Source organism: Hylaeus volcanicus, chromosome 7, assembly GCF_026283585.1.
Source record: "Hylaeus volcanicus isolate JK05 chromosome 7, UHH_iyHylVolc1.0_haploid, whole genome shotgun sequence".
In the NCBI taxonomy this organism is placed as follows: Eukaryota; Metazoa; Arthropoda; class Insecta; order Hymenoptera; family Colletidae; genus Hylaeus; species Hylaeus volcanicus.
Genome location: NC_071982.1, coordinates 3,777,830 through 3,796,896, shown reverse-complemented (window position 1 = coordinate 3,796,896; position 19,067 = coordinate 3,777,830). Strand labels below are relative to the sequence as shown.

Below are 19,067 nucleotides of genomic sequence, written 5' to 3'. Positions count from 1 at the left end.
ACACACCCTGTTATATATCAAAGTTACTCGTTAATCCTTAAAGTTCTTGTTATGCCAAACACGAAACATAACAATACAACCGTGTACAAGTAGTACGAGTCAATACATAATTAAGTCAGCAATCAGCAAGTAGTAAGAGTCAATACTTGAGTCAACAATCGAGAAGTAGTACGAGTCAATAATTTCCTCTCTCAGTCGAACATAATCCCGAGCAGCTGATAAAAGTCCCCATTCAAAGGTTCCTCGAACAGGGATGAATAATTTCTTTCAATTCGTCTTGTAATTAATTTCAACCCTTCGATAACGCGAGTTCAAATACTTACCCTTTAAATTCTCTTATTCCTTCCGCTAGAACAGTCGCGACGATTAACTCGCTCCTCGAAAAAAGCGGAGCGACGAAGTGTGCGCGACCTTGGAAAGTTCAGAATGCTCGAGGAATGCGCTGGACAATTCGTAAACAAACCCTTCCATTGAAATTCATGCGCGACGTTCATAGAATATTCATGGCTCATTCTTTTTCCTATTTTTTTTATTATTATTTTTTTTTTTTTTTGGACAGAGACGGAAAAATGCCGCGAAAAACTTCTGAGAGTAAAAAGGGCGAACAAAGGGGGTGGAAATGGGGCCGTGGACGAACAGACTCTTTTTTTCCACCTCGTTTCATGCACTCGTGGGCCGGACACCGATCCCCAGTGGAGGGAAGTTGCCACGGCATAAAAGTCCTCCAGAAATTAAATTACTAGACGCCTCGGACGTGTGATTTATTATTTTTCCCGGATAACATCTAGGACGATGTTCGTCCGCGTCGGCTGGGAATTCAACCCCCGCGACACCATCCCCCCCGAAGCCTCCGCCATTCACCCCGCTGCTACCGTGACGGCAGAAACGGCCAGGTAAAATACTGCGAACGACAATGGGGAAATTAAAAACGAAATTAATTAAAACCCGGCGAAGGACCGCTATTTGCCTCCGCTTGGTCGAAAATAGCTGCGAAACACGGGGACCCCGATTGAATTCTACAAATTGCCTAAACCGATACGTCGCACTGGATTTTTTCAGAGGATAAAGCATCCCTGCACGGTCGATAATCGAGTATAACAGTGTCGAGAAATTTCAAGAGGTTAGTCTTTTAATTTCTGACGTCTTTGAGGGCTAATATTTTTAATATCATTTAATAGTAATTACAGTTGACGTTTCCGCAAACTTAGTGGCCAATACTTTCCGTCGAAATATAGAGAATAACAGACAAAAATTTCATTTAGATCGGGTAGTTATAGTAGGAGTATAGTGAATTCACGAACTCATACAAAAAGAAGTTTCAATATTTTCCAGGCGATATACCGATACGTTTTCAATAATCCTGAAAGGTCACGAGTAAAGAAAGCCTCAGTAGTTTCAAATAAGTCAACAAAAACACGGCGGCAACGTGAATCTATACGAGAAATGCGATATCCTCCCGCCTCGCGTGATAAAGGCACAGATGATCCGCTAGAAAAACCGTTCTCCTCTTAACGGAATGCTAACTATTTTTTGTCTGTTGTGATTTCAATGGTCCGCGGTAGCCTTTTCGCGTTGACGGAAGAGAATAGAACGCCAGGTTGCATGTTTCCGCTTGCACGCGTCTCAGGAGGCATATTCGGTTACCGGACGCCCGCGGCAAACACGTCATGGCCCGCGTTACTGTTTCTCGATTCGCGGAATATCAAACGAAGCGGTACATCGACGGCCGTGTACAACCGAGTTGTTCAGCGCTGCCAACGTCGGCCTCACTCGTCGATTTCAATTCATAGCGAACGAGAACAACGCGTGCGTTCGTCGGAAAAAGCGTATTACGATCCTAGGCTGTGTTGACGCGAATGTATTGGCCGCTCAAGGCCACTTGACCTCTTTCACCGTACGATTCCTCAATGTCCAATGAAACGTTTGAAATCGCCATTTTATGTGCTCCAAAACAATGGGAAAATGGTTTAAGAAATACTTTTCATTATTATTTGATGAAATTTGTAATCAGGAAGCCTAAAAACCTTCGAGTACACATTTTTATTAAATTTGGTTGTTTAGAAGAATCCATAAAAAGTGAAGCGATACAGTGGGATGTCCAGCTTAATGATCTTGAGCGACCAAAATATTTGGCTCCTACTTCATTGACGACACTAGTCCTATTCTACATGGCGTTATATCACATAAAATTGCGCACAGAATAGTCTCGAATAACATTTTTTTTTTTTTTAATTTCTCGACTACTATTGTCTGGCTGTAATTTCCCTCTTCTACTTATTCAGCTTTGTGGATGCTACTGTATGGCCGAATAAAAAGTGCCCGAATGTTTGGAACATACATCGTGCATTCATTATTTAACAGCGACTCCTTCGCGATTGTTAGCAAAAATATGAAGCGGAATATTAGCTCGAGGACGACGCCGAGGCTTTTGACGTGGCACTATTATGCGCGTCGCAAGACGATGTCGCGTTATCGTGACGCGCAGTAAAAGACCTCTACGTGTAGCATTGTATACATTTTCCGCATTTTCGGTGCAATATACGCGGAGATTCGAAATTGTATCCGGCAAAGAATTTTCACGGCGTGACACGCAACGTGACAACGTTACAACCCTTGCACTTGGAGGTGGACCACCCCTACCTCTGCACCCCCCCCCCTCCCTTCAGTTCGGGGACAGTTTTCGTAACGGGACCTTTTCGGCATTCATCCTTAACGTATCGAGAACAAACATGGTGAATTTCATCGCCCTCCGATGTCTGGAAGTGCTCCCTTACGAAGGGGGTTGAAAATTTGCGGGCTGTTCCACCTCCTCCCCCCAAAGGGTGCCTAGGGGGTGCACGGTATGGGTGATTTTCTGGATCAGGGGAGTCCAGAGAATGCATTGAGTCCAAAATCGAGACCGTCGTCCAAAAAATTTGAGGAATTTCAAGGGGTACATTTTGTAGAGGGCATCAAAGAGAGTCGCCCTAAAGGATTTTTTAATTTTTTTAACCCTTTCCATTACTCCTGGCACCTTCAGAAGTGACATTTTTCGACGCGTCCCTCTTTAAGGGGGTGAATTAACCCCTTCTCATCAACCCTCGCCAATGCAACTTTGCACACAGCCAGAGGACACTTCAAAACTACTCCTGACGAAGTTTCACGAAAATCGGTTGAAAACTCCCATAGTTATGACGTTTTGAAGAAGTGTCCCTATTTTTTTTATGGCGAGTGTATGTCACGTATATTCAGAACACAGGTCGTTAAAAATAATTTTTCAAACATAAACAAGTTATCAGTGTATCTCGCCATTAATTAAAATATTCATACCAAAGTTAGTTTCCAGCTGTTCATGTAAAATAGGGGCGATACTGTATTTCTAGAGAATAACATAAAATTATGAATGTTATTCGAAACTCCGAGGGAAAACGTAAAACAAGTCAGAATATTTAATTAAGGCATGATGAGGCAGACCACATATTTTTCTGGAAAAAAATCATGGTCCAATTATTGCGCGAAACTTGATTCTCTCATTACCAAATTAGAAGGATTCGTATCTTCATGCAACTCCGTATCCAACAATAAGACAAAAACGAAGAATAATATCGTGTACTTGATGAACCAATCTTTTTAATTATTTTGCACACTGCTGTGCTAAACATTATCAGAGCCCCGATCGATATTTTTAGAATTTTTCCGATCCTTGTCGCAAGTTTCATTGTCTCTCCCACTGACAGAAATCTTTTCTTTTTTTCCTCTTATTCGTGTTTATTTTCGGTCTCGCATAAGGGAAACGAGAAATTTCCAAGGCTGGCTATGATATTGGTAGATCGGTGCCAATGGAATGGCCCTTGGGGCACTGTCAGGAATTATTGAGCTTCGCATTCTGATATTCGATACCTCCTCGTAACGAGCTGTTGTACTTATCTCCGTGGATTCAGTTTCCTGGCCGATGAAGAGAGACACCAATGGAAAAGTGGATTAGTAAGCGAGCTTCTGCCAGCCGGGAGAAAAAGATTCAAAGAAATATTTACATAAATTGTTGAAATGTGAATACAAAGTTTAAAATAAACAAAGAATCAAGCATACTTAACGAGAAACAATGATATCAAAGAACAAAAAATTGTCTACAGACTAACGTAAACTCAAAGCAAATACCGAATGTACCTGAGTCTAGCTAATCAAGTGGAATCGGACACTCTGTGTCAGACGAGTGAAGTACTCCGCGAATTTGCCAGAAACTGACACAAAACCAAGCCAGATAAGTAAAATCAATATTGTTGAATGTTTCTCTGATACAACAGATCGCGTAACTAGTCAAATGGAATGAGACAGTCTGTCGTCAGACAAGTAGAATACCTCTCGCATTGGTTAGACAGATGGGATAATAGGATCGGTGATCAGCGGAGCAGAATAAGTGTATCTTCGCCAGACAAACAAGAGGAATCCTCTCGTGTCCGGCCGAGTAGAATAGGCCAAACTACAATCAGACACGTAGACCACCAGGCGCATCCATAGCCACTGTAATAGAAGAGGCTTATTCCTGGTTTGATACATACCACATGCGCCAATATTCCGTCAATTGAGGAGAGATCTATTATTGACAGGAAGTAGAATAGGACTGTCTATAATCAGACAAGCTCAAGACGTCTGTTCGCCGTCGCGTGAATTATTGACATCCAGTAGATTTAATATTGAATTTCGATTAGTAAAATTAGCTTTATCCTTCTCATTAGTACTTCAATGTTTGAAATTTTGATTGCAGTTCATATGAAGCTAGCGAAACTGGGTAAAATTCATACGACGAAGTTTTATTATTTTTATGTTACTAAAATCATTTTCATAACTAAAGTAAAATTTATTTGGAGAGATTTATTCTTCTGTATTAAGAAAATGAAAGGAGAAATCCGTATCTACATATAATACTCCCAAAGTAAAATAATCATTTGTGTAGGTAGTTTTCTTAACAATCTGTGAATTTGGAGTGCTTTTATTTATTACAGTATTCCAAAACCTCCAAAAACGAGAAATGGTGACTGAAGCTCCCCCTAATTTCACACAGACTATAACGCATTTCAGTATTACCAAAATCGCTCGACATTCCGGTACAAAAGTGATTGATTTCACGTGAAATGACGCGTGCTCGATATTTTCTTCGCGAGTACATTTTGCGAAATTGTTTTCCCAGTCGTTGAACACGCGTAAGCGCGAACAAGAGAAAACAGAAAATATATTTTGCCAGAGTAATCGCGACCAGACCCACGACCCGCAATCCTGCTTATTAATTATCGCGTCGGGTTGCAAACATTTCGGCCAAAATCGCGTAATTATCGCAGACAACGCAAACTCAAACGCGCATGGAGAACGCGAATTCGACGCATCAAACATAATTCATACTAACGTTTTAACACGATCGATGATGTGCTACGTGAATGAAACATCATTATAATATTCATAGATGGTGGGAAATGATTGGATAACGATTGAATCGCAGTTCAATTTTGCAGTTTGATCTGAACTAACGTTTCTCGCATGAATTCACCCTTTAGGGACAGTCGTCACAACTACGATTGGTTGGCTCTACATTATCTTGTATTTTTGTAAATGTTTCACAACTTAGAGGAATTTCCAGAGAGCAATGTCCATCTCTGTTTTCACTTGATTAGATTATCAAAATTAATTTTTAGTGTCGTATAAATCGTTTTTTTTTTTTAAATTGCTCTACTATTATTGTCTGGCTGTAATTTACCTCTTCTACTCATTCAGCTTTGGTCAGCATTCATTATTTAACAGCGACTCCTTTCAGACAGCAACGTCCATCTTCGTTTTCGCACTAATAGATTATCGAAACTAATTTTCAAATCCAATATAATAATTTATCTCGTACCAACATTATTCGTAATTTATTTACGCGGTCGAGGCGTGTATAAACGTTCGTTTTGCCGCGTCAATCCGTGCACGAGTCATCCCAGAGATGGAAGTTTAATCTTTAATTAGCCGCTGGCTGGAACAGGTTGTATTAGGAGGAAGCAAAACCCGATCCTGCCAGTCAGAATACGGTGGCTGAAAGTGGCGGAGAAATATTCATGGATTCTGTCTCGGCAACAGCGTGCTCTATTGACGTCTCGAGACAAAGCGTTCGGCTTAAATCAGCTCGGAGGAACGTCGAGAGCGACTGGATATATCGCGACCCCCGATAACCCTAACCTACGGAACTTCGACCGCATTGATCTGCGACTCATTAGCGCTGGTGATGCGGCACGGTAATAATTAATCTCGGCTGTCGGGGATACTTTAACTTTGTTCCGTGGGAACTCGAACATTGCCGCGGTTAACTAGTTGAAATACCCATGAATTTTGACCTCTGATCGCGGAGAGACTTGGCTAACAAAGATGCTTCAAAGGAAGAACTTTGACGTCACCTGGACCAGTGATTAGTCGACTCTGTTCTCTGATTCTAAACTCCGATTGTAAATTCTTGGACGAACTCCTTCCAGGATAGCAATTGTTCCTCTCCCAGGTTCAGAACTTCCTCCGTATAAAAAAGTGTCTGAAAGGACTCACTCGAGTCCAGAGATAACGTTTCTTCCTCGAGGATACTTTGCAATGGAAGGTGAAACTGCTGTACGTATCAGTGACGTCGAATGGTAGCACAAATCCCGTCTATAAATCAAAGGCACGGAAGAACCTTGATGGTTCGACGTTTGAGGGAGTGGTCGACCAGGAGAGGGGCTCGTGGAAAAGGAAGCTGCAGCCGATTAACTGGGTGGTTCCCGGTGAGGGTCAAAAGAAAGGAGCTCGTTTTCATGCAGCATCGCGTGTCCGGTTTCATCTCTGTAATTTAACCTTCCCACGTGTTTATTAACTACGGTATTAGGTGGCGAAGAATGGCGACGAACGGTGAGAGATACTTCAAAGGGTGTGTGGAACGTTAGGTTTTAAGGTGAACCAGGATTACTAACAGCGTCCAGGCAGACTTTCACGACGTTGACGTCAAAAGGAGAACGTTCAGGTGACAGGAATTTGATCGATTTTTGATGTTTACTATAGGAAAAGTTGCGAAATATGTTGTTGGATACGTTGGAAGATCGTTTTTTAAAAATATTAAGTAGAATGGTCGGACGAGTGAAATAGAGCAGTGGTAGGGAGACACATAGAATAAGTTCTGGCTAGATTAAAAGTATAGAGTGACTACTAGTGACTAGAATAGTAGTACCGAGTCAGTTAAGTAGAATTCTAACCTACTGGGTCAGCCAAGGAGTAGAGTATACCATATATCAGACAAGCAAAATGACATAAATTCCAATGTATTCTTAATTCCAAGTGGATTTTCGACCGATTCTTCCTCTAATACGATCGATTCTGCACCCTGCAAGAATCATTTCAGCAACTTAAAGATTGTGAGATGGGAATTGTTATCAACCATCCACTGGGCGTTGCAGTAGAAAGTCTTTATAGCATTGTTACCAAGATGAGCGATTGAACGAAGCCATCGACCGATTCCCACGAGACTTGGAGACTGGCGGGAAAGTAGAACATTGCAATGGTCCACTTACCAGAGAAGAGTTCGAGGAACTCCTCCACACCATAGGCGCCGGTAAACCTGTAGCTCGAGTCGTTCAGGGCATCCTCGCCGTGGACCTTTACGCGTTTTATCATGAAGCTGATGTTGTCTGGCTGGCCGTCCTGATTGAAATCTACAAAGATAGAACAAGAAATTGTATCAACACCCTGAAACTGGACTCTCACGCTGATGTTTGTTTTTTGTGACCCAAAATTCATCGAACGTTCCATTACATGGGAAGTTTACATCCCTATATTTCTGCTACGCTTATTGAAATCAATCAAGTGCAACTGAAAAGTATAAATTCATATCCGAGTCTAGGCAAACATGAATGTCCCAGAAATTTCAAGCAATCTTCCACTCTTTCCAAGCCGGAAAATTAATTGCAACCTCGCCGGAGGGATTCAATGAATGGACGAATGGGTAAATTCAGAGCTTTGACGAGTCAGAGCTTGGATAGGCAACGATACCCATCGACGCCGCGAAATTCACGGGATTTGAGAGGAACTACTCGCCGGGGTAATCGATAGCTGATAACGAAAATCACTGGGGCTATGGACGAGTAATTTTCGGTGTTGCCCCCAGTGATCAGAGTATTCGCGAGCCGCGGCGCGCTCGTCGCGTGGTGGGAAGCATTTAATCAAACACCTTCTCCGCGGGAATACCAATCGAAACTGGAAAAACGGCCCCGCGACACGCTACCGTGATTCCTTTCAGCGAATTTATGCCGAGCGTCGTTGATCTCGTGACTTCTCGGAGCGTAAAAACCTATAGATCCGTTTCACCCTGCCCGTTCGAAACACATTGGAAACTGACGGGGCAATTTCGATAATAATGGATCGCCATTAATATTAACGAACAGGATTGTGGGTGGTCGAAGGCACACGTGAGGCATCAAAGGCTGAAACCGACGGGAATGCAGTCGCGTAAGATCTTCTGTTTCCTTGAGTGGCGCGGTCTTTGAGTCTCCAGATTGTCTGGCTGGTGCAAACCAAATGCCAACATCCATATCTGGCTTCCAACATACACTTGCTGTCGGTAATTAACACTAAGCCCGTTGTATTCGAGTTTGATGTTGCATTAATCAGTTTTGGCGCACCGTCGGCATGGTAAGCGGCTGCCGGTGGTGAAAACACGAGAGGGCAAGGCAGACGGGGGGATGCAACTTCAAGGGAGGACTTCTTGGGCCGCTAAATAATGCAAATAGAGCGCTCTGGATATGGGCGAAGTGTGAGGGCACGTAGGAAGTTCAAGGTAGCGACGTGTGAAACATTTATCGGGTCGACGAAGTTTCGTGCCCGCGCACACCAGACAAGCACGAGAGACAATTCCTAATTTTCGTTCATGGGAATAAATAAAGAATATGAAAGATGCGTAACACATGATTTTTTTCGTAATTTATACTTATTTTTCAGACGAGCTAGTGAAATAGGACCGTCAATGGTCAGACAAGTGGATCACGTAGACGTGGGATCGGAGAAGTAGATTAATCGATCCGTGGTCAGACAAGTGGATCGGGTCAACTTTGATTAGTTAAGTAGATCGTATCAACGTATAGACAACCGAGTAGATTACATCAGCTTGTGGTCGGTTAAGTGAAATGGGATCGTGCTGTACGGACGACTAAGAGAGGATCGTCCTATGTCAGGCCAATAGATCGCAACTATTTTTTAACCGTCTTCGACAAGGAGTAAGTTACTCAATTCGATATGAATTTTTTTTTTTTTTTTTTTTTAGACGAGCATGTGGATCCGAGTAAATCATTTCGATACGCGATTACACCTCTAAATTTATCTACGAAGTGAACAATGAAAAGACAAAGAACTGATATTCTTTCCTAACGTGAAAATAAAAATTTCAGACATAAATTCAATATCATTGCGAAATCGTAATGTTCCCACGATCTTGGTTTTTTAAAATAATTAAAACTCTACTCCTCCGCCACTTAACTTTGAAATATGATACAGTATATCATCAAACACGGAGGATTGTGTCGTCGCGTTCGAAAGTTCCTGGTTCACGTGCCGATGTCGTAAAAAATTACCCAGCAAACAAATAGAGGGGTAACTCGTTGCGTGACAGCTGTCTCGGATATGGCGCTCGGAAATAAAGTTTTTTTTTTTTACGACGGAGCCCGCGGATAAGGATCATAAACGCGGCGGTCAACGTGCCACGTGCAATGACTAACGTTGGAACTTTCTAGCTTCGCTGATATTACCGGCGAGATAGCATTATCGCCGCAATTTTTTCCCTCGCCTCGCCGCCCCTCTCGCAATAAGAAGAACGCAATTTCGCGCACGAAGGGACCGCGCAAAGAAATGTATTATTTCCTGGGCGATAGTTACATTCATGGCTTCAGCGTTTTCGCTGAGTTCATCGCGTTGTCTCGGCGCGAAATATAAGCACTCCAGCTTTACTTCGGACGCGCGACGACGTTCATCTTCCCTCGACGGATGAAAATATGGTTGGTAAACGGAACTTGGAAAATATGAAAAAGGAAATTTTGGTCTTTTTTTTTTATCGAGGATATCGTTGCCGTTGGCAATCGAAGGCTAATAGTTTAAGAATTTATTAGTATTACTAGCTCTATATTTTATCTATATAAAGTAAAAAAATCGCTTTAAATATAACTCGTAGTATGTAATCAACGATATAACACTTTTCTCTTAAACTATTTAAAAAATGCATTGACTTATCGCTCGGACCAAGCCACCCCATTATTGAAATTAATTCCCTTCGGTTGGAAAAAGATTACCGTGCTTCCACGGGGACGTTACTCAGTGAACTAACTCACTTACCGAACTCCCTTGTCGCAGGGACCCGTCCAGAGGCAATCAGCAGACACAACATCGCGATGCAGAGGATGCGGGCCTTAATCGCAGTAATTCCGGATCTCTCGTCAGACAAGAGCGTTTAGCTGGCGGACGGCTTGTACATATCGCGATGGGAAGAGAGTTAATGCCGTCTAATCCGGGGACAAAGGGTGGCACGTTCGGGCCGGCATTTCCGAGGGGTGGTCGATCGGTCATACCCGAATGCTCGCGTGCAGAGATGGCCCGATAATCGCGCCATCATCGTCCCAAAAGCTCGACGCGTCCCTGCTTGTGCTTAGTACGCTCGCTACAGGAAAACGGAGGGATTGGTCGGACAGGGGGAGCGAAGGTGGGGTTCGTAGCAGGGTGGACGGAAACGTCGCCGGAAAACCGGCTTTATCCGCGAATCGCACGACGGAAGAGATAGGGAATTCTAAGTAATGCGCCGGCCTGGGCCGCGTGTACGCGCGGTCACGCTACGTTAAACACGGCTCAGTCACGAGACACAAATATTTGCTCGCGTTGTTACGGCAGGTGGTGCTGCGTTTAAAGCCACCTCTGCCGGCACGGGGCATGGCGAGCAGCTCTTACTTAATATTCGTCGACTGCGACCGACCGAATGAGATTTTCAGGTACCCTGTCCCTTGATTCCCGTTGGCTCTTCGTTTCTAGGCGAAGCTATCGAGTGACGCGACTTTTCTTGGCCTCGGGGATCGAGGGAGACGATGGAACGATGAAAAACAGCAGGTGGCTCGTTTAGGCCTGGAAGTTTGTTCATTGTTTCGTGTTCGTTGATGGAAGATAGCGGGACAGTTGCGTGGCCTCGTCGGGCTGTAATTTATTCCAATAACTGCTGGCGAAGTGAGACAGTTGGTGCTCGGGCAAGTAGATTCGTATCGTTTATGGTCGGACTAGTGGATCTACGCCGTGTCTACAAAGGGCTAGTAGTGCCGACTGGAGTCAGACGGTATCACAAGAAATAGATTTCAACATGTAGTATATTTATTCAAATATATTGCTTCGTTTTATTGTAGTTTACTTTGTAGTCGAAGGCAAGTGGAAGAAGCGTATCTAGAGATGTAAGTAGAAAAAGTCGGGCAAAGTCAGGCAAGTTATAAAGACAATCACTGAACAAACCAAGAGATAAGATAAGACCACGAACGAGTAGTTCAGTACTGTTCGTAGTCAGAGAATATCTTAAGCCAACCATTCGTTTCCTCTAAGTAGAATAGATCCACCATTTGTCGGACAATTAAAATCCGACCCTCCTCGTCAATTACTGCCCACTGGAAACGAAAGTAAAACGGAATGAAAAGTTTTTCGAAGCAAACAGAGAAACATACGTGCAACGGTAGCTACGATCGTTTTTCGTTCAGCCTTGATAACCATCGTTCAAAGTTTACGAATTAGGTGTGTGTAGCGGTGCAATAAAGTTCCACGGAATCAATCGGTCAACGTCAGACACAGAAACTGACATTAATCGGTCGCGGAGCACGAAGGGACCGCGGCGAGGCTAAGAAACATTCATTTCCTCCGATCGCCGCTGGCAGAAAGTTAGTTTAACTGGAAGGTCCGGGGAAAAGTTTTAATTGGTTTGCGAAGTTATTACAGCGGAATGAGACAGAAGTCGCGCACTTGTTAGCCTGGGAGAGGGAACGCTGCCGATTTCAATGCCGTCCGGTGAGAGAAAGAGTTTCCCGGCGGAATCCCGGCTGTCATTGCCTTCATAGACACTTCCTCGAATGATTTATCGATCTCGAAGGGAATCAGTTCGCCGACGATACGAGCGGGTTGGTTTAACGAATGAATAGAACGATGCAAGTTGATAGGTTCGATTTGATTTTGGGTTTTATTTGTTTTATCGCGAGCGCAACGAGAATTATGCTTCGAGGTACTCACCTGTGTACCTGTAGATGGAGTTGACACGCTGCACGTGGCGTGTCATCACTTCTATGCAGGCCTCTTCGGATTTATAGTGACCGAAAAACGTGTGGTCAGCCTGCAGGTATAACATACAGGTCGTTTTCTTTGGATCCACTGACGTCCTCTTCCGGAGCACTCTGGAGTACCTCGCCCTATACAGCCTGGACAGAGGACCATAAATTTTGGTTAAGAGGCGAAGTTTGAACGTATTGATTATGCTGTACAGTCACTTCATACTTTTACGTATCCATGCATCCTCTTTTTTTAAAATTAATTTTGTACCAGGAGAGAACTTCGAACCACACATTTCCACCCTGTAAACGCGTTCCACGCATACGGTATATATTAAACAATATATTTAAACTCCGCGCTTTGATGGGAAAAAAATTGCAAAGTTTCGACCGAGAAACGCCGACATGGTCAATTTAACCGCGCGTTTCCATTTATTCGACTTCAAACGAATTTCCACCGATACCAACCGATTGTGAATTTTAGGTTATACCATTGCAGACACGCTCCACGCCTCCGCGCCCCCATCTCTCCACTGACAGAAATTAGATTTTTAAATTTGTACCCACGTAGCTCCAGGCGCGGAATAACAAGATTTCAACTTCAAAGGCGAAACGCGAAATTTCCAATTTATATTTGGGGGGAGACCGCCCGCTACGATTTAAAAGAAAAAAAAAAAAAAAAGCGGCGTGATTTTTGCGTCGCGGGTGTCGGATCCCTGTCGATACGTGATCTCCAGCCGAACAACAAATCAAACTCTTTCGAAAAAAGAGCCAGTAGCAGAAACGGCTCCCGATAAGGATAAACCCGGCCGCGGTCAACGTTAAATTGGATCGACGATAATGGTGTTTGCACTCGATTTTTGACGTTCTCATCGACGCGCGTTCCGACGCCGTCGGATAATCTGACTTTTCCCTAGCCCCCGGAAATAGGTGTGCTCTTTAAATGGAAGCGCAAGCATTGCACGGCAAACATTCAAGCGAATCGACGGGACGTTAAGTAACCGTTGCGCTTTTCTTCGCCGGGGGTCTGGCAACTTTCTTCAGACCTTCGACGTTCGAGGGGCCTGCTGGAATATTTCATCGACGTGTTCACCGAGACGGGGTAAATGGAACGGGAGCGTTAAGCCGAACGAACGAGGCCGAAGGGTGCGAGGGAGAATGTTTGATCGAGAACGAACGAGGCCTGTATAACTTCTTGTCGGTTGCGCAACTTCTCTATATTTTCTTTTTTTTGCAATTAACTTTCGAGCGAACGCGTTGCTTCGTTTTATTATAGTTCATTTTGTAGTCGAAGCCACGTGGAAAAAGAAAACGCGGAGTAAGTAGAACGTGCCATACAGAGTCAGGCAAGTGGATGAGGACAGTCACTGGTCAGACAAACGAATGAATAACTTGCAAGTATGATAATACTGGCTCGATAGATTACCTAGTACAGTAGCACATAAATAATTAGACGTGTAGTCTAGTACCTCCTTGGTCATGCAAATTAAGTGGTAATGATCGTCCAGGCAAGTAGAATAATTGCACTACTGGCCAGACAACGGGATTACTTCCCCTCTGAGTGAAATAACTCAGACAAAAGACGACCACAAACAACGAATTAATTTCCACCGAGTGTCCCATTATTCGTACACATTCAATCGCGTCTCGAACGTCCAGGGGACTAGCATCAGGCATTCCTCGATCCACGGGAGTTCATCAAGTAATTTTACCTATCGAGTAGCTCCAGGTTGTGGGAGCTCGCGGTGGGGTCTTTTTTCCTGGCGTCCTTCGGATAGAAACCCGGCTTGGCGCGGGAGTTCCCCTCGTTCTGGTGTTGATAAAGCGGCCGCATTGTGTCCCCGAGATATCCACTCCACGTCCTGTTCGTCCTGCAAACGATTTTTCGTCGGTGAGCGTGTTCGGGGGAAACTACAGCTCGGACCGGTGAATCCCTCATGCTGAACCGATCAGCTCCGTCGGTCCCGGATAAACGAGAGAAATCGCTGGGGGTGCGGGCAGGAGAGATAAGGGTGACATATGTCGAATAATACGTAACAGCGCGGGTGGCAATTTACTTCGGGGGATCGTTCTCGACGGAGCCTTCCTTTGGCTCGCCTCACGACTTCGTTCCGTGTACGATGGACTCGCTGGATTCTCTTAACAGTTTCCTTTTTATAACCGTCTGTGTAGCTCTGTTGTTTTTTTTTTTTTTTTTACGAGTCTTTTATACGCCGGCGAAGTTTTACCTTTTACAGGCCTCTCGCTCGTTTAATTCCTCTGTTGAGCGTGACGCGATTTCGAAATTTCATCGACTCGGAGTGAAGCGAGCTTTCGAAGCATTTCAAGCAGTCATGTCGGACTTATTTTTGCCTCGAGAACCAATTTGCACTTCGGTTTTATGTCGCAGCCTGTAGATGCACAATCTTATCACGGTCAGAATATTTTAAGCGTAAGTTCTTCGAGGGAAAATTTGCACATTAGATGGCAAAAGGCTGTTGACATCAAAGACGATTATATAATTAATGAAAAATAATTAATGTTAAAAATAAAAATTATCCATGTAGACGGTGGTTGGATCACGTCGAGTCAGTCGAAACAGTCGAATAGAATTTATCCTTATTAGTAGAACAATCGCCCCTAATGAATTAACAAATTGGCGACCTGTCAAGGCATGGCTGCACAGTAAAACAAATTTAAAAGCCAAGAGGGTCACAGAATCTAATGGATCGTGCCACGTGTTTGACATTCCTGATCCCGAGGCTGTGCAGACCCTTTGATTAGGTTCAACTTAAAGTGGTACCTAGGGTATATCGTCGAGGACAGGCCTGACTCGAATTCTTTCCAAAGTTCGTCGCCGGAATAGCGAACGACACCGAAACTTTCCTCGATGCGACTTCGATTAACCGCGTTCGGTCCGATTCGAGCAAAAATGGGGCCAAGGTGGACCAATCATTTATCGTAAACGCGGAACCCGTGGCGACCGCAGACGTAACAAACGGATGCAAACTCGAGGCCACGCGACGGCCATTGGAGCCCGTTCGAACGAAAGTTTACGCGAAAGCGACGCCCCAACTCGAGCGCGACCGAACTGTTTATCTCGGCCAAGAGTAATCGGAACAACTCGTAGTCTCCTCTCTACCCTGTGTCACCAGAAACTCTTGCCCGAGCCACGTCGGTAAACGTTATCATTAATCGACGCCAAGAACCCTGCCAAATCAGCCCTCGAAACCTCTGTGCTCTAATTGTGGCTTGCGTTCCGTCGCGCGCGTCGCACGAAAATCATCGGGTTTCCCTGGCATCCCCTTTGAGCCACGGCGTCCCTAGTAATTCTGTTAACTTCGTCCGATGACGGCGCGCGATTAATAGCGCCACGGTTTGACCTCTGGCCCCGGTAAGCCGCTTTGCGAGCCCCGAGCCATCGAGATGGAAGGGACCCGCGTAAAAATGGAAAACGTAAACCCCTCGGGTGGTTGCCTAGTGTCATTTGAAATTCTATTATACCGCTCGATGTGTGCTACCGGCTGATATTAGCTTTATATAGGGGGTATTGAATGTATTACGCGCAACCACGGGGATATTACATGTCCAAATTGCACGCGAGACTCTCTTCAACTGGAATCACCGATCCGGCAGACGAGACGCTGGTGTTTGGGAATTTTTTCTGAGGGTACTAAACGTCCGTATTTCTGCTAAATGGGTATCGTCGTGTCAACTGTCCTGTCTAATACAATATTTCTAGGTAAACTTTGAAGAAGTCTTTCAAGTATTAACGAGCCAACGTCTTCAAGTTTAGAATCGCTTACCTCAGTTCGTTCAACGTGTTTTCCCGCAAGACTTCGCTGGCGCATGGATATCCATTGGGGCGAGGAACGCTCACGTCGACCGAACGATACGCTATCGTGTGGTGGTGAACGGTGTCAGTGGCGTCATTTCGCTCACCGTCTTGACGATGACATACGAGCGGGGAGTATCTGCTGGCTGGTTCAATGTAGATTTCGTCGGACGCGGTGAAAATCGTTCCGTCGAAGAGACCCTCCTCCGTCACGATCCCATGCACCGATGAATTTTCATCGTCTGAAAGAAACGAGACACCCGGTTAACTTCAATGTACCACCACGTAGCGAAGGATTTTTGGTAGCTATTATATTGTAGAAATTTCTGCTGTTATCTTCTTTTATGCCCATTTCCCACTTGAATGATTTACGAAATTATCACTTGCTAGACATTCGCATAGTTAAGCTTCAAGCTACCTATTCAAGCTTCAAGACACAAGGTGGTAAAGGTATCATTTGATAGTTATCTATGCGAAGAATATTAAGTCACACTTCCACTTAAAAATTGAATTAAAATTCTTACTCGACTGTTATGCACGTAACGGACCTTAAAGCCACTCTTCCACCTGAACCATGCTATTGAATAAAATTCCTATATAGTGGTCATGTGCGTCCAGGACCCTTAAGCCACTCTCCCACTTAATTGATGATATTTAAAATTATATCATTCGATAGCCTTCTTCTATCTGAACAACGTGATCAACAAAATTCTTACTCGACAATCACTTGCATATCGAATGCTTAAGCCACTCTCCCACTTGATTGACGTCTAACATCGTCCTCTATTGATAATGAAACGACTCCTCTCACGTTTTACATCGTTTCCCAGTCACTGTGAATTGCACGAGCTCCAGAAATTCATCCCCCAACACTCAATTCGCGATTTCCCGGCAACAAAGTGGTGAATGTTGACATCCTTGCGTCGGTATGCTTCCCGAGTAAGCCAAGGCCATCTTTTTCGCGAACGTAGTAACCACGCTCGTAAATCGTGAGATTTACGCGTGCAAGAGCCGCGTATGAGGGAATCAGCGTTTATATCGCGTTTGCTAGCCCCGGACCGCTAGGGGCAACTGTGAATTTATATTCGGTTGATTCGTTGCATCATCGTAACGTATCAGATCGACGATGCGTCGACGGTTTCAGAATGCGCGATTCGCTCGTCCACGTTTTACGTCCCTGGCGCATTCTGCTCTCCCCTCGTCGTCTTCATCCATCTTTTTACAGCCTCGAGAGTCGCTTTTAAGGCGATTTTGGTCGAGCTTTTCCATATTACGATGATGACTGTGAATGGCGACTACGACTGGAGGATATTTTTGTTCAGGCGTACGTAATTACGTGGCCGCGAGACGTGACGATGCATTTAAACGACTAAAAATGTGCCACGATGATAAAATCGTTTATCGTTAATGCGAGTACATGCATCTTGCGACACGCGTTATTTGGTGTTTGATCGCAGTTTAATATTGCGATTTAACGAGTGCGCGACATTCCGCTCCCCGCCTCCTCCCGAATGGAATGTATTATTCAGTGTTCAATATTTACATGCCATTCGGTGGGGCTATCTAATGAGTGCTGGCGCACGTACGCGACATAATGCGCGCCGAGCGCTCATTTAAATCGAAAGGACCGAAGAATAGTTTTGAATCGATCATTAACTGTACAACGACTGTCTTTGTTATTTGTTAATGGTAACTCTTCATATACATTCTATATACTATTATACATAGCATATCGATTAAAAAGATATTTTAAGGCGACCCTCGCTGATTTTCTATCTATTAAATAAGTTCATACAATATTCATGCTTTAAGCCAACCATTAAAAATAGATATCTAGTGATTTGAATTAAAAAATTGATTACATCTTCTAGATTCGTTTAAAAATTTATTTAATTTACTCGCGAGGATATCTAGTATTTTATTAAGCAATTCCAGATTCATTTAAAAATTTATTTAATTTACTCGCGAGGATATTTAGTATTTTATTAAGCAATCGAAGAGCTAAACGAGACTTCCTTTTAACTTTAATTAAATGTTTTCAATAATAATTCCCTTTTTGTTGTTCTGCATGGATCCATTAATTCGTGTCTGTCACCTATTTGGACCCACTTACTGAATAGTCTGAACGCATCAGAAATAGATTCTCGCTCATGGAATTCCAGTGTCGATCAAATTGCGCTCGTCAAGCTTCTCGCTGGTCACACTTCCCGGTATTTTCCGCAGGTGTGCGGGTATTCGAGCGAATAATTGAATTTTTAATGCGCCAACGCTCGAACGCCCGTCAAATTACTAACAATTGATTAATTCGAGCGAAATCGGATCCCCCCTGCATCGCCTACTGTGAATCTCCTTTAAACTATGGTACGCACTCCTGAAGGGGTCGCGTTGAAATCCTTAAGGGTCGCTGAAAATTCCTAAAAATACCATCTACCCTTTTTGTTATAATAGTTGAAAGAAAATCCCCTTGTACGAAACTATGGAAACTCGTTTCAGGCTCAAAAAAGTTTCGAATATAATTTCAGCCTATTTGGAACTAAACTTTTTATAATATAACGACTGTAATGAAATCATGAACCGTTAACGAGGGTGAGAAAAATCGCATACAATTTTGAATGGCTTTTTACCTTCGCGAATATCGTTTCCTCGAGGACGAGAGATTTTGGGACGTACCAGCTGCTCTCAAACGGTCAATTTCGAATTAATCAACCGCTACATTACACGAAATTCCAGGGGCAGTTCTCCCAGCAGCTATCAACGCTATTAACGTTGATTTCGACATGTGTACTACGTAATACTATTAACAGTGTTTCGTTGCGTGGTGCGTTGCACGCGGTTCTATTGAAATGCAAGCAACGTTTATACAGACGCGTGGAATTTTCACTGAAAATAAATTAAACCGTGGAAATCTGTTTATCGAGCCTCTATGGTGTGTTTGTAACCAGAAAAATCAATTTACTCGATCC

General features: G+C 43.8%; 1 protein-coding gene across 1 annotated transcript in view; it reads right to left on the bottom strand.

Moving 5' to 3' along the window:
* The window catches only part of LOC128880217 (disintegrin and metalloproteinase domain-containing protein 10-like), a 188,755-nt gene that overhangs the window by 24,688 nt on the left and 145,000 nt on the right, over positions 1-19,067 (bottom strand). Inside the window, exons 5-8 of the mRNA XM_054130046.1 lie at positions 16,076-16,346; positions 14,003-14,161; positions 12,256-12,440; positions 7,536-7,676 (exon numbers count right to left, since the gene is read on the bottom strand). Of these exons, the coding sequence (XP_053986021.1) occupies positions 7,536-7,676; positions 12,256-12,440; positions 14,003-14,161; positions 16,076-16,346 (756 nt within the window). The remainder of the gene's footprint in view (positions 1-7,535; positions 7,677-12,255; positions 12,441-14,002; positions 14,162-16,075; positions 16,347-19,067) is intronic.